General features: G+C 44.8%; 1 protein-coding gene across 3 annotated transcripts in view; it reads right to left on the bottom strand.

Annotated features, from left to right (window-relative positions):
- Positions 1 to 1894: 1894 nt before the first annotated feature.
- LOC139057636 (serine/arginine repetitive matrix protein 2-like) overlaps positions 1895 to 14685 on the bottom strand; it is a 43604-nt gene continuing 30813 nt past the window's right edge. For 2 of the 3 annotated variants that reach the window (XM_070536218.1, XM_070536217.1), the window contains exon 7: positions 1895 to 3743. In XM_070536218.1, coding sequence (XP_070392319.1) covers positions 2751 to 3743 — 993 coding nt within the window. In that variant the 3' untranslated portion in view covers positions 1895 to 2750. The remainder of the gene's footprint in view (positions 3744 to 14685) is intronic. The other variant, XM_070536216.1, reaches the window with a different exon arrangement.

Here is a 14685-nt window from a genome sequence, read left to right as displayed (position 1 = left end):
TTCGGAATAGCCGCAGGCTGCCCCATTCCGAAAGGAATAAAAGATGGCTGCCGCGGATCGCTGAGACGCTCGCTACTCGCACCTGCCGGAGAGCATGGGTGTATTTGCGTATAATAAAACTTCTTGCGTGGCCGTGTAACGTCTTCTAGCACTTTCGGCACGTTTACCACCACATTCTGCCAACTCTTCTTTGCTGAGGGTAAGTTTTAGCGTCATTCTTAAGCTTCCATTGCATGCCGCCGCGATTTTCGACCAGCCACGACAAGCTAAGTAAGGGAAAGCCGACCAATCGCAGACTCCGGCAGCACTCTCTCCATCCGGTTATCGATTTTTGGTGCACTGGCTCTGCCCCAGCGGATCCCTCTCCACTTGAGCGTTCTCCTCACCTCTTGTCAGCCAATTAGATACGACAAGCCGCTCAGTGTAGGCAACGTTATTCGTTTTTCAAGGAAACAAAAGTGACCTCCTATGAAAGACGACAGTGTTTGATTGGTCTGGACAGACAACCCTGTGGGTGACCGCCCGGTGCTTGCGTCGGTGGTTACGCAAATTTGACGTCAGGAGATTGGAATAGAAACATATTGGAATAGTTTTACATTATAGGGCCCCAGTTACTGTTTAATCAAACTTTGTATACAGCTGCTTGCTGGTGCAAAGTGGCAAATGATCAATAATGACAAAACAGTATTTATCAAAATAAATCGACAGGTAAACCACTGCGTTTTCAATATGGCATCCAAAATGCTATACTACCCGAAATAACTCATCATATATACTTAGGTCTTTGGATCCCTAACGATCATAACCGGAATAAGCATAATAATTACGCTGCCGCAAATGTAAACCGCAATCTCTTTTTTCTGAGGCGAGCTCTAAAGTTATCGGTTCCTTCGGTCCGCCTTGTAGCTTAAGATCGATTGTACGGCCAATTTCGGACTATGCCGCAATAATTTGGGACCCTTTCACCAAAACTAACATTTTTGAGCTACAAAATGTACAAGGACGAGCTGCGCGCTTTCTCTTTGATAATTTTTCCAGTGTATCTCTGGCGGATCTGTTAGGAAAAAGCCAATGTCCAGCCTTTAGAAAAAAAGAAATCACTGTTCCAGACTGAAGTTTCCATATCAATCAATCAATGGACATTTTAAGGTATACGTAACGAATATATTTTCATTTTCTACAGGATAGACCACGATATAGAGGTGTAACTTCACAATCCCTCTTTTTCGCACACGCGACCGTACATTTAAATACTCTATTTTTGCGTACAACAGTAGACTGGAACCAGTCTACATTGTTGGCTTTTTCTTTCTATCTAGCAGCCCATAATTAAGTTTCCTTTGATGAACCACCTTTTTATGAATAGTTCGTACTCTGAAACTATGTATTCCTGTATTTCATCTTTAGTTCTGACGCACCCAGTTAATGTAGTCTTGAGGGACTGTAGCTTATACTGTATTTATTGTATGCTAAAGTCATGCAGCAATGTACTATCATTATTGTATTGCTTACTGCGATTGCTATACGCCCACTTTTTCTCTCAGTGGCAGGAATAGCTTGTTGTTCTTGTGTGTGCCACAATGTTGCCGCGTCATATGTAAGCATTGTGGGATTCTCGTTAGCTTGAGTCGACTTTTTTTCAGCATGCTTGCCATTGAGTATGACTTTATTTTACCGCACTACTAAAATCCCTTTCGGTGATTGCAGTATCAGTAAAAAAATGATTCGTAGCTATACTGGCAATATGAATTGAAGTAAACGTAAGCCGACTAAGCGAAAACGAACAGTTGTGCTCTGTTTGAATCCAGCCAGCGGACAATTTCACTTATGTTTATTAATTAAGGCCAGCGTCTGCCTTAGCGACTTCACCACCACATTGCAGTATCGGGTTTGCTTAAAACGTCTTTCCTGGGCCAATCCCGGAGGTTGTGAACAGCCGCGGTAATAGAGTAACATCATTCTCAGGTTCGAGCTCTGTTATTGTTTCGCAATTTTAACATTTAGATCTCACAAGATTTAAGATAACGGGCATGCGCTCTGTGTGTTTTGATTCGCGATATTTTTTGTGGCGTGGCATTTTCCAAATTCTGAATAACGATTTTCTCAAGAATGTAAGACCTGGTACGAGTGACTTTAGTGATAGGATACGACTCGTGTCATGTTGCACGGTATGGCATATAGCAGATATATACCCATACATATACGGAACCTTACGGCAACGGCAAAAATTTGCTTGCAGCGCGCATATAATTGATATCGCACAAAAAGTATTTTCCAATGAAGATGAAACATCTTTATTGTGTTTATTAGTTAGAGTGATGCTTTTGTTCTGCGCAAATATTCAGACCTCACCGCTCTAGCTAGTGCCTTCACTGTCTACTGCATGTTTATTACGTACTATGAACCCAAGCAATTGAAATCGTTACAAGGGAGGTGTACTCAGAACACTTGGACGCCTGTTCGCGAAAAATGCTGTTTCAAATCATTTTATACCGCCGCGCGTACGATACGTTTCGGTCTGCAAGGCTGAACGGTGCCTCCGCTAACGTTATAATAAATGTAATATAGGTGAAGGCTAAGCAATCGCACGGCGTCGTTATGACACGTCACCGGCGATAGCCAAGCGTGATTGCGCGTCCCTGCTGTCTTGCAGCGCCGAGTGACAGCTCTTCAAGAGCCGCGCAGGGACACTGGTCGCTACAAAGGCGTTCACCCAGCGCTTAGCGGTCCACCCTTTATAGGCACGGGCTCTAGACCGCGGTGCCGCAGGCCCGATCGGCCAAGCCAGCGTCGGCCGTGGCCCCCGCTTCGTCAGTTGGGAGGGGCCCCTGGGGCAACTGACCGGCCGAGTTTCGGACAGGCAAAGTTGCGGTGACGCCGTCTGGCGAGGCGGACTGCGGAGGAGTGCGCGTTCCACATTGCGGGACGTCCGCTACGGGGTGATCGGAACCCGCGGTTGCACTCGACGACACGCTGCTGGACCTGCGGCCCGCGGACGCTCCGTTGGACCCTCTCGAGCCTCCACCCCTGGCGTTCTGCCGACGAGAGAGAATTTTGGCGAGCAGCTTCGCATCGGTGAACGTCGAACCCTGGTGTCGGGACTTGCCGACGCTCACGAGGAGCGGCCGCGCGGCGGCGCCGGCAGCGGCCGACCGAGGGCGCTGCTTTCGGGACGCGTCGGGAGCGGCGCTCGAATCGGGAACGACGACGGACTGTCGCCTGCCTCTGGCCGATTGAACAGAAGCCATGGCGCCGCGGAGGGCGCTGGGCATCCGTCGCGACCGTCCATGCACTGGCCGGCCGATCGTCGCGTCCGCGTCGTCGATGGTCCGTGCAAATTCCGAAGCAGTGGACTGCCTCCTCGTCCTTCCCGACTTGGACTTCGCGATGGTGCTCGCGCCCGTATGAAATTCGCTGGCGATCGACTGCCTGCGCGAACGGTCGGAGAGCCTTCGGATCCTCGCCGAGGGAATTATGGTGGTCAAGTGGTCTTCGCCGTCCGGGGATTGTGGGAGCAACCTACCACTGCGCGCCTGCAATTTTGTAGAAGTTCTCCTAACTTTAGCGTCCATGGCTGTTTCGTGACGGGGTGAAGTGACGTCATCGCTAGTCCGATTTCTGGACGCTGGACGCTTTTCGACTTGTCCCATGGAAGCAGATTCCACCAGCGCCTCCTCGTGTGCCATGACCGTTGTCATTTTGTAAGAACTGTAGAAATCGTACAGCATACTTGTGTAGTACAGCTGCAAAGACAATGCGTCAAATCGTTATAATACTTTATGTGCTCATGATAATCTTCTCAGTTTTATTGGCGTAGGAAAATAAAACCGAAGGTTAGGCACGAACCAATTTCTCGTAATATTTACGCCCTGCCAGTTGCGTGTTCAATGCGCATGATGCGATATAAGCAATTAAGTATGTCCATTCTGTGATTCCTACGTAGGGTGAGATGAGGGCGTGCAAGTCGAAATAACATAAATATAAGGTTTGAATAATTGAAGAACAATATTATTTCGCTTTGTACACAATGTATACAATATTCTCAGTACTGAAGCACGGAGCGAAGGCGACTGCAAGCTAAACGCGGGGCGTTTTATTGGTGCCAGACTGCGAATATTCATGCAGTAGTAGCTGCATGAATGATCGAAAGAGTGCTCTCCCCGAAAGCTTTTGTAAACAGTTTGTCCCCACACAAGTGGTGACACTTCGCAATAAAGAATGGCACTATTTAGTGGTGGCGAATTTGTTGGCAGCAAGGTGCTTATTCATCATCAGCAGCAGCATCAGCCTCTCTTACGTCCACTTCAGGACGAAGGCCTCTCCCTGCGATCTGCACTTACCGCTGCCCTGCGCCAACCGATTGCAGCTAGCGCCCAGGAGTTTCCTAATTTCATCGCTCCACCTAGTATTGTGCCGTCCTGAACTGCGTTTCCCTTCTCTTGGTACCGATTATGTTACCCTATTGCTCCAACGGTTATCTAACCGGCGCGTCACATGACCACCTGCCCAGCTTCATATTTTTCTCTGTATGTCAATTAGAATATCATCTATACCCGTTTGCTCTCTGATCGAAACCGCTCTCTTTGTGTCTCAATGTTATGCTTAGCAATCTTCGTTCCATCGCTCTTTGCGCGGTCCTTAACTTGTTCTCAAGCTTCTTTGTCAGTCTCAAGTATTTGCATCATAAGTCAGCACTGGTAAAATGCACTGATTGTATACCTTCTTTTTCAATCTTAATAGTAAGCTTCCAGTCAGGAGCTGACAATGTCTGCCGCATGCGATCCAACCCATTTTTATTCTTCTATGAATTTCCTTCTCATGATCAGGGTTCCCTGTGATTAATTGACCTAAGTAAACGTACTCCTTCACAGACTCTACAGGCTGACCGGTGATCTTGAACTCTTGTTCCGTTGCCCGGCTATTCATCATCATCTTTGTCTTCTGCATATTAATCTTCAACCCCACTCTTATTCAAATACATCTAAATCTACTTTAGTAGGTTTGAGTAAGGAAAGACTATGCCATAAACACAGGGCTCTGCCAATGTATCAGCAACATTTTCAACGTATATTTTGCAACACAATCGAAGGTTGGAATAAGCTGCGAAGTGCACTTGTTCATTCACAGGACTTCTAAGCAATGTCTTCTAAGTAACTGTTTATCTTGTGCTGATAGAACATAATTTTCAGCTCGTAGAGCGCAAAACTGTAGGCAACTGATGTTTCCTTTGGTAAGCGCGCTTCTTTTTACTGATTCATGAACAATAAATGTTTACATGCTTAATATTCTTGGTCTTCGACTTACTACTTTAACAAAGTACCAATTTTATCTTGTAACTAAACCCCTCTAACATAACGCTTATAGACAATGGACGATGTGTATAATAAAGAAGTAAATAAATGAATAAAAGCACAGTGAGACATTTCGTCAGCAATCTGTTAAAGTTAAAGTTAAAGAGAACTTGAGAGAACTTTAAATCGCTTGCATCGAAACACAAGAGGATGAAATGCTGCTGAACGAAAAAAACTGCAAGTGTTCGAGTGACTTATTACCGCATTATGAAACAAGGATGTTGTGAAACAAGCACGAACAGTCGTCGACCGGTTAAACGCCATCGTCGAAATCAAGGAGTGCCTGGTGATGGCAGCGATGTGCCAGAGTACAGCGTGGCTGTACAAGACAAAAGAAAGCATTACCAGCACCCTCGCTTCCGCCGACGTAGCCTTAAGCGACCCGGCGTTCGAGCTCTCACCAATTAATTATTTTGCCTCTATCCGAACGCATGACGCCGCTCCGATACACTGACTTGCATCGATTCTTTCTCGTCGCATTTTATGGCGCTTTGGGTGTGTACACTTAGAGCCTTATAATCGTTTGTAGTAGCCTCATGAATGGGGCCGCATTCCCAATTTTGCAGGCAATGAATTCGGGTACAGAAGTGTAGTACCCCTGACACACGGGAAGAATTAAGGTAATTCGAATCGAATGGCATTCGATGCATCAAAAGCCATTTGGTCTCTTGCGATGCTACCCAGTAAAATATAATGGCATTCGCAAATGATAGCAATGACGATCTGGAACAAAATTTGTGAAATTCAAAGAAATTTTGTCTCCATTAAACGCGTTTAAGAACTTTTGCGAGTACTATTAGAATGGACGAAATCATTTTGACGCCAGTTATTCACAATTAAAAGCATTTCGATCATCACAAGCCAAGCCACAACTAAAGCAAATCGAGTAAGTGTAAGCAAACACTGGCCGACATGGCGCTCTGTGGAGGAAGCGCACCTAGCGCAGTTGATATTGAAAAAGTGAAAGCCCTAGTTGCCTCTTACATTTGTTACCGAGTGCAACGAAGAAACGAGGAGAGGTCACTAGAACTGGCAAAAGAAGCGCAATCAAAGATCAATGCAAGCCTGAAACGGATTAGTAGCCAATTCATTCGCTATTGCTGCTATGACGGCTAACGACAACACAGTTCACCGTGAGCGATGGGCATTTGAGCGAAGCGAACGTTGGTTCGAAGAGACGCTTCCACATATCGGGGAGAATCACTTCAGACAAGCCTTCCGTGTCGCGCCGACTACATTCCGGTACCTTGTGGAGTCGTGCAGGATCGCCTTGGAGCGCCAAACGTCAAACATGAGACAGCCGTTGTCCGTGGAAAAAAGAGTGGCCGTCGGGATGTATCGAATGTGCTCAAGCGCTGAAGACCGAACGATCGCCCATCTGTTCGGCATAGGCCGATCAACGGTGAACGTCGAATTCCGGGAGTGTTTTAAGGTTGTCACCGAACAACTTGAAGCAGAGTGGCTTCGAATGGACTGGCGCCACGTTTGGAAAAACACGTGAGGGAGTTATTTTCCTTCACTGGAAAGGCAAGGGAAATGGCAGGGAATCGGCGCTCTCGATCGTTGTCACTTTCCGATATCCCCGACGAAAAATAACGCAATTGATTGCCGTAACTACAAAGGCTGGTAGATACCTTCGAGACTTCTCCACGCTGCCGCGAAAGTAAAAAAAAATAAATTCACTTTTCATTGCGTGATATATTCTGAAATATAATCGATTGCAGTCGATCGTTACTAAATAAGCTTTAGCAGTTGTAGCTGTGAAATACAGAAGTTTCTGCAAATAACAATCACCAAAGTTCGGGTTGCCATCATTTCCTTTTTTCCTCCTGCGGTGTGTGCCGCATGGCGCATTTCTGATATTTCCAGCACTAGAATTTGATAACTGCTATTGTCAACTGTCTGTGCGTTGTCTATACTTAGAAATGTACACATAGGACAAACGAGTTACGATATTTTGCTGAATGAGCACTTTCCTGATAAACAACTTCCAGCCGTTTGCTATCACTACCAGTGATATCAATGCTATAGTATCCCATTTTGAAAACATTGTCCATACTTGCATAGAGCGCTATGTGCCATTGAAAACAAAAAAGAAATATCTAGACCTTCCTTGGATGACAAGGGAAATACTGCATTTGAAGCGTCGAGTAGCCAGAGCACGTCGGAAGCGCCACATGAATGCCGAAACAAATGTCCAGTTCCGCTTTATGAAGGAAGAACTCCGTCAAAAAATGGACGCAGCTAAGAACTTTTATTATCAGTTCACTCTACCTAACTTAGTTAAAAATAACCCACGAAAATTTTGGAGCTCAATTTCGCCAATGAAGAACACCACCCAGACATTTATATTAGATGATTCCGAAGTAAGCGATCCTGGACCTATTGCTAAAGCATTCAATGAATATTTTCAGTCTGTATTCACACAGGACAAAGGCGTAATTCCTCCCTACTCCACGACAACTAACATGTCCCGTGCAATTAACAATGTTACAATATGTAAGCAAGGAGTCCTGAACCTTATTTTAAATCTTGACACCAAAAAAGGCTGCAGTCCAGACAATGTCAACAATGTCTTCCTTCATCGTTATGCACTCTGGACGTGTCAATACCTCACATTGATTTTTGAGAAATCTGTATCCACTTGTACAGTTCCTTGTTCATGGAAACGGGCTAGAGTCATTCCATTGTTCAAATCTGGGCAGAAACAATCTCTACTTAATTATAGACCCATTTCGTTAACTTCTCATACATGCAAACTCCTTGAACACATAATTTATAAACACATTATCACTTTTCTCGAGTCTAATAATATTTTATGCAGCGCTCAGCATGGATTTCGTAGTGGGTTTAGCACAGTGACTCAATTAACTGAATTTACACATGACATCGCTTCTGCTCTTGATTTAGGTCATCAATTAGATGCACTCTTCATGGATTTCTCCAAAGCATTTGGTACTGTACCACATCCTAAACTATTACATAAACTAAGCTCTATACTTAATAACCCTCTTCTCGTTGACTGGGTCCGTAGTTTTCTTTATGATCATTCAGAGTATGTTTCTTTTAATTCATTCAACTCTCCTGACGCATCAGTATCTTGCGGTGTGCCCCAAGGTTGTATTTTAGGGCCATTGCTTTTTTGGCTTTACATTAACGACATTCCAAGCTCTGTTTCAGTAAAAATTCGGCTTTACGCTGACGACTGCGTTCTCTACAATGTCATTTCTTCACCTAACGATCATAACACTCTGAATCAATCTTTTATAAGTTTCTGTGAATGGTGCAAACTCTGGCAAATGAACATTAACTTCAAGAAAACAGTCGCCATGTCCTTTCACAAACATGCTAATTGCTCATATTTCAACTACTCCTATAAATCTACGTTTCTGCAGCGCGCATATGAATATAAGTATTTAGGCCTCCTTTTCACTCCAAGATTATCCTGGTCAGAACATATTCTAACAACCTGCAACAAAGGACTAAAAAAACTTGGTTATCTAACCCGAACTCTACGTGCTACCCCAAAGAAACTAAACTCATTACATACAAAACACTTCTAAGACCTATTCTTGTATATGCGCCTACCATATGGAACCCTTACAAAATTTCGGACATCCACAAAATTGAATCTGTTCAGAAAAAGGCGGTTCGTTTCATATACCGCTGTTATGATAGAATGTTTTCACCGTCATCTCATCTGAATATGCTTGGTTTAACCCCTCTTTCCCACCGTCGTCACATTAATTCTCTGAAACTTCTACACCCTCTATTTTACTCTCCACATTATGCTTCCCCTAACACATATCTGGCCCGTGCAAAGCCCCTAATCACGAGAAACAGCAATGACTTAAACTTATCCGTCTTTTTTGCTCGCACCAACACTTTTAAATATACTTTTTTTCCTCGGACAATTGAACTCTGGAATGACCTGCCTGGTTCCATCCGTTCTTTACCACATAGAGAATTTGGGGATGCCATTGAATGCTCCCCTTAGTCATGTTACTCACGTATGCTTCTTTTGTATAGTGATTTTCTTTCTCGCATTTGTATTCACCCACTCCTGCAATAGCCCTTCTGGGCTGCAGTATTTCTAAATAAATAAATAAATAAAATAAAAAGGTGTTGCATGTATGTGCTAATTTCGCCTAAAATGCCTTTAGTATACAAACAGTGTAAAGGTATCATGGTTTGTCGTGCAGGAGCCATGGATAGAAATTTTCTGTGTGCATGGAATTCTCCTGCATGGAAAGGCAAGCATGCATGCTGCAGCTGTCATGCTGTGGCCTGCGCCTGTAACTCGTACAGTTGTTTGAGAAGTGCTTTGCTCAGCATGGCTGTTTATGACAGGTTAAAATATTGCAAGGAGGACTGCCCATAGTTACGCATGCGCAAGACATCATTTGGCGCTTTTTTTCTTTTGTACAGGTGCAGTTTTATACTGCTGGGGGGCCCTGGTTGATCCTCAGTACCGGTTCCGGTATATCATTTCATATTGACACGCGTACTTATCTTTATTGGGCGGCCAGGTTTCGCCGCCTAACAAATGTTATCGCACAGCGCGGGACGCGCCTGCATGCATCCAAAGTTTCTGGAAAGTTATCGATGCTTCTATCCGGTTGTCTGTTGTCGCCGAACCTTGTGCTATCAGATTTCATCGCGTGACGCGAATGGTGCAGAACTTTGTGGAAGGCACGCGGGTCCCAACGATTAGTCTGGAACATTCGAGGACTGTTGTATAAAAGCCGACGCGCTTGACTCGCTGATGAGATTTCCGACGATCGCCGACCGTGTTCGCCGCTATCGTTGTGCTATAAGTGTAGCCTGTTTTGTGGGCACAGGTTTGCCCAATAAAAGTTAGTTTTGTCTTTCACAGTATTGCTACTGTGTTCTTAACGTCACCACCACGTGAAAATATCATCATTGGGGCCCCCGGCCGATGTCATGATGCCAACGTGTACGAGAGATCGAAGCTGCACACACTCATTGAAAATAGACACCTCGAATCGCCTGTGGGTATGATGGAAGGTGCTGCTATAACAGCGCTCATTCTGTGTGACCAGGCATTTCCGCTGACTGCAACACTGCTTAGGCCCTTCCCAAGTGCATCACCTGGCATCCACGAAGCTGCTTACAATTATAAGCGTTACAAAATAAGACGCATAGTTGAAAACGCATTTGGACGCCTGAAAGCTCGTTATTGTATTGTCATGACGAGGCTAGAATGCAAGTTGCCAAATGCTGAACAAGCCATCAGGGTCTCGTGTGTTCTTCACAATATCTGCGAGACATTCCGAGACCGTGTGGATCCTCAGTGGGAACAAGATGCGCCTGCATTTGATGCACTGCTTCCACAGCCATCACGCTCCACCGCTCAGTCAAGTGGAACAGGACACGATGTTCGAGCTGCTCTTGTGCAATGCTTCTGGAGACCTGCTCAACAGGCCACATGACCAACACCATTGCACCACAGCAGAGAAGCAGTGTGTGTGTGTGTGTGTGTGTGTGTGTGTGTGTGTGTGTGTGTGTGTGTGTGTGTGTGTGTGTGTGTGTGTGTGTGTGTGTACTTCGAGGGGTGTGTGAATGTGAAAACAATCATGCTCCTTGACAGACATGCAAGCAGTGAACATTTACTTTTTGCCTAAATCACGCAAACACGACAAAAATAAATTGTCACGCTGGGCACTTTTTTCCTGCAGATGAACCCGGTTATCTCGGAATTTTTCTTCATTCTCCCTGCCTTTTTCTAGACATAGATGCAGCTGCCGCTGCTCCTCAATAAGCGGCGCAAGCAGATCTGCAATTGATGGCTGCCTCATTCTCCTTTCGGGGGGTCCCAGTGATAATAATAATAATAATATTATAACAATACACTCTTTTATTATTTCTATAGAACCTAGTACGTTCATCAGGTCTGCCAAAGCCACATTGGGCTTGACTGGCAGAGCGTGACAGGCAGCATACGAACTGTTGCAATATCAAGAGAAAAAAAATACAGGGAAGCGATAAATGTATATGCATGCACTGATACACACATTAGACGCATTTATAATAGATGTACGTATATGCACATATACAAGTTTGAGAAGCACATCTGGCGCGTACAAGTATCACCATGCCACACGATTACTTTGCGTGGCACAATAAAAATGAGTAGATGATTCTAAATAACAAAATGAGTCAAAACTAAAAATGCTCCAATGAAAGCTGTGCAGGAACAAACTTTCTTATCATATTTTTAACCAAAGCCACTCTGTAGGACTAATACAGGACGAGGTAAGCGAGGTCTATTTCTTTACGTGTTATAGCCGCTCAAATCCGCACGTTTTAGTGATTTCTTGAGCTTGAATTTTGATGTTGACGGCAGCACGTTACAAGGTAAATAATTAAACAAAGCAGGAACATAGTATTCGCGCATTCTTTGGCGGTACATTGTTGCACAACGAGGTATTTGATAACGCCATTTTGGTCTAAGGCTATGGCGAGTTGCATAAGGTACTTTATAACGATTGTCCCCGAAACCTATAAGGCCTATTATTGTATGCAGTAGAACCGAAGAAAATCTGGCATGGATAATACCTTAAAAATGTCGGTGTTGCCTTCAAGACACAAGTCATAACCTGTAACTTTTAAAGGGGAGCGCATTAGTGAGTCAATTCTTTTTTGCCAACGAAGAGCAGAATGTCTGTAGGCAGTAATTCCGTATCAGACAACACTGTATCACAACGCATGCGCGGCGGTTTTCCTGACGGATATCGGCATGAGGTGACGGATTTTATAAAGTAAGCAAACCACTGAGCGAATCCCCTGACAGACATAAGAAACATGCGAATTCCATGATAGATCGCTGTCAAAACGCAAATCGACATATTTTACGGATGATGTGTAGTCGATAGCATCGCAAGAACATGGATTGCAATGTAAATTATGTATTATTACTTCCCTAGCCAAGTGTACTCTTTTTAAAGGACTTCGAAAGCAGACAAGTTGCGTCGGTAATATGTTAACCTCGATTAAATTTTTGGCGAACCAGTTCATTGCCTTCGTTGCCGCTTCTTGTAAATGAGAAGCTCCATCAGAATATTGATTTGCACGAGAAACTAAGACTGTATCGTCTGCATACTGAAATATCTTAATGGGGTCTGCATTGAGGCAGATCATAAAGTAAATGTTAAATAGAAGAGGGCTTAATACTGAAGCTTGTGGAATACCGGTTTTGATTGGAGAAAGGCTCCTGTGAATGTTTTGAACTGAGACGTACTGAAACCGGTCCCGGAGAAAAGTATCGAGAAGTGACAGAAACAAACCACGGAATCCCTTCATCAAAAGCTTTGTTAACAACTAGTCATGGCAGACACTGTCAAATGCCTTGCTTACATCAAGAGACAATGCGAACGCAACCTGGTTAGTTTGGAAACATAAGTTCGGGAAATCGGAAAAAAATCATCCAAAAGTGCCTGAGTGCCTTTGCCTTTTGCAAAGCCGTATTGCCGCGGTGATAACATGTTGTTAGTGTCAAGGAAGCTATTCATAGTGAGCAGCATATGTTTCTCTAAAATAAGCCCTGGCGACAAGCATTCTGCTGGGGAGTCCCAGTTTGTGACGGCCCAGCTTCTTCGACAGGAGATGAAAGTAGAGGATATGAAAGCACACGAGACGAAGTTTCTGGTAACGTTTCATATGCGTCATTCTGCGTAGGATATGTCATATCCTCGTTCATGTTGGCGGGCGCGTCCCCGCCGATTTAGCTGCTGTGGCCATTCTCCATTAGGTAGATTATCTGAAATGGAAAGTGCAATCAAACTCGATCTGAATGCGCAGGTTATCACAAAGGCAAAGCGCAACACACTAAGGAATGGCTATTGCATGCACAGCCACCCGCACACTTAACGCGAACGCTCGATCCCGTGGCTTGCGCTGACATTAGAGCCGCTGAGTGCTGACTGCTGGGTCCAAGGCCACGCTGCACGGTGCACTTGTGAAGGCTGGCGAAAGCGGGTGCCTTGCTGCCACCCCAGTATGACCTCAGACCCAGCGGCAATCACGTTGATGGAGCCCACGCGCTCGAGCGTTTGTCTTACGTGTACGGTGGTAGGTGCAACATAATTCTGTCAGAGCCACCACGCGGGCGAGCTGTACGACTTGGCTCATGGCCTCACGTAGCCTTTCTCTCTGCTCTGCGTTGATGTTATACAAGGCTTGTATGAGTAAAGGCTCAACCTTGCTATATGGTACCTTTATCAGTGACAATATTCGGTATCACTTATTCTATAAAGTCGGACTGTCGCTTTCCGAGCATCATAAGCATATCTTGCAGCACCATACATGTTAAATTACCACCGTTAACACATATAACTACCTAACAGGCAGATTTTTGGACAAGGGCGAGGCCGAGACGTGACTTCTTTTTTACCATGGTCAGTGACCAGTGAACTTCATCGGGCAGTTCAGAAGCACCAAATATCGGCGGCAATACGCACCTAAGATGTGCACCTCTTACCTCCCCCACAGTGTTGCACTGGCTTTCCAGCATTTCTCGCTGGTCATTCATTGGCAGGGCATTGAGGAATTTGCGGATGTCCCAGTAATAGGGCCAAGTGATACGACCTTGCCCAATTCCTTTTTTTTTGTGTCTTTGAAAAAATAAAGGAATACAAGAAAATATTAGGCATGTTTCGGAAAATAAACAGTTACTACAAAATACGCAACAAAAATTACCAAACTGAAACAATCAATGAAATTCATGCCAAACTTTCATAATGATTGACCTACGTCTTCAGAGAAAAGAATTCTCTACGGCGCTTTGTCAAGGATATGCGTCCGTGCATATTTGATGATGTCTACACATATGCCATGAATGACTTCCGCCATACGGGAGAGGTGAAAAAAAAGTCGAGTTCTCGCCAGCCGCGTCGGACCTCTACGGAGCGTCATCGCGTGGTCAATGCCTGGATCTCTCTGGGGTCGAAACCTGGTGGTAGCACATCTTGTCCAAAAGAAGTGAACACACCGTAAACAAATAAAATAACAATTTGAACACGAAAAGGGCAATTGAACCGGCTGTAGATAAAAATAAAAAAACGGGAGGCGAAAACTAAACTTCCGGCGGGTAACAGCTGATGTTCCCGGCTGATCTGCCGAACTAAACTCCGATGACGTGACATCGATGTCCGAGTCATCACTGCTCGAAAAGTAAAAAAAAAATATCGCTTCTAGGATCGTCGGGATCATGAGAAACTGCTTCCTTCCGGACGTCGACGCCATCACGCCGATCAAGTGCACCTTGACCTTAAAGCTCGCGCGCCCTTTAAAAATACCCGCCAAGCGGTAAAAA

The sequence above is a fragment of the Dermacentor albipictus genome, chromosome 3 (assembly GCF_038994185.2).
Source record: "Dermacentor albipictus isolate Rhodes 1998 colony chromosome 3, USDA_Dalb.pri_finalv2, whole genome shotgun sequence".
Classification (NCBI taxonomy): domain Eukaryota; kingdom Metazoa; phylum Arthropoda; class Arachnida; order Ixodida; family Ixodidae; genus Dermacentor; species Dermacentor albipictus.
This window is presented reverse-complemented; position numbering and strand designations above follow the sequence as displayed.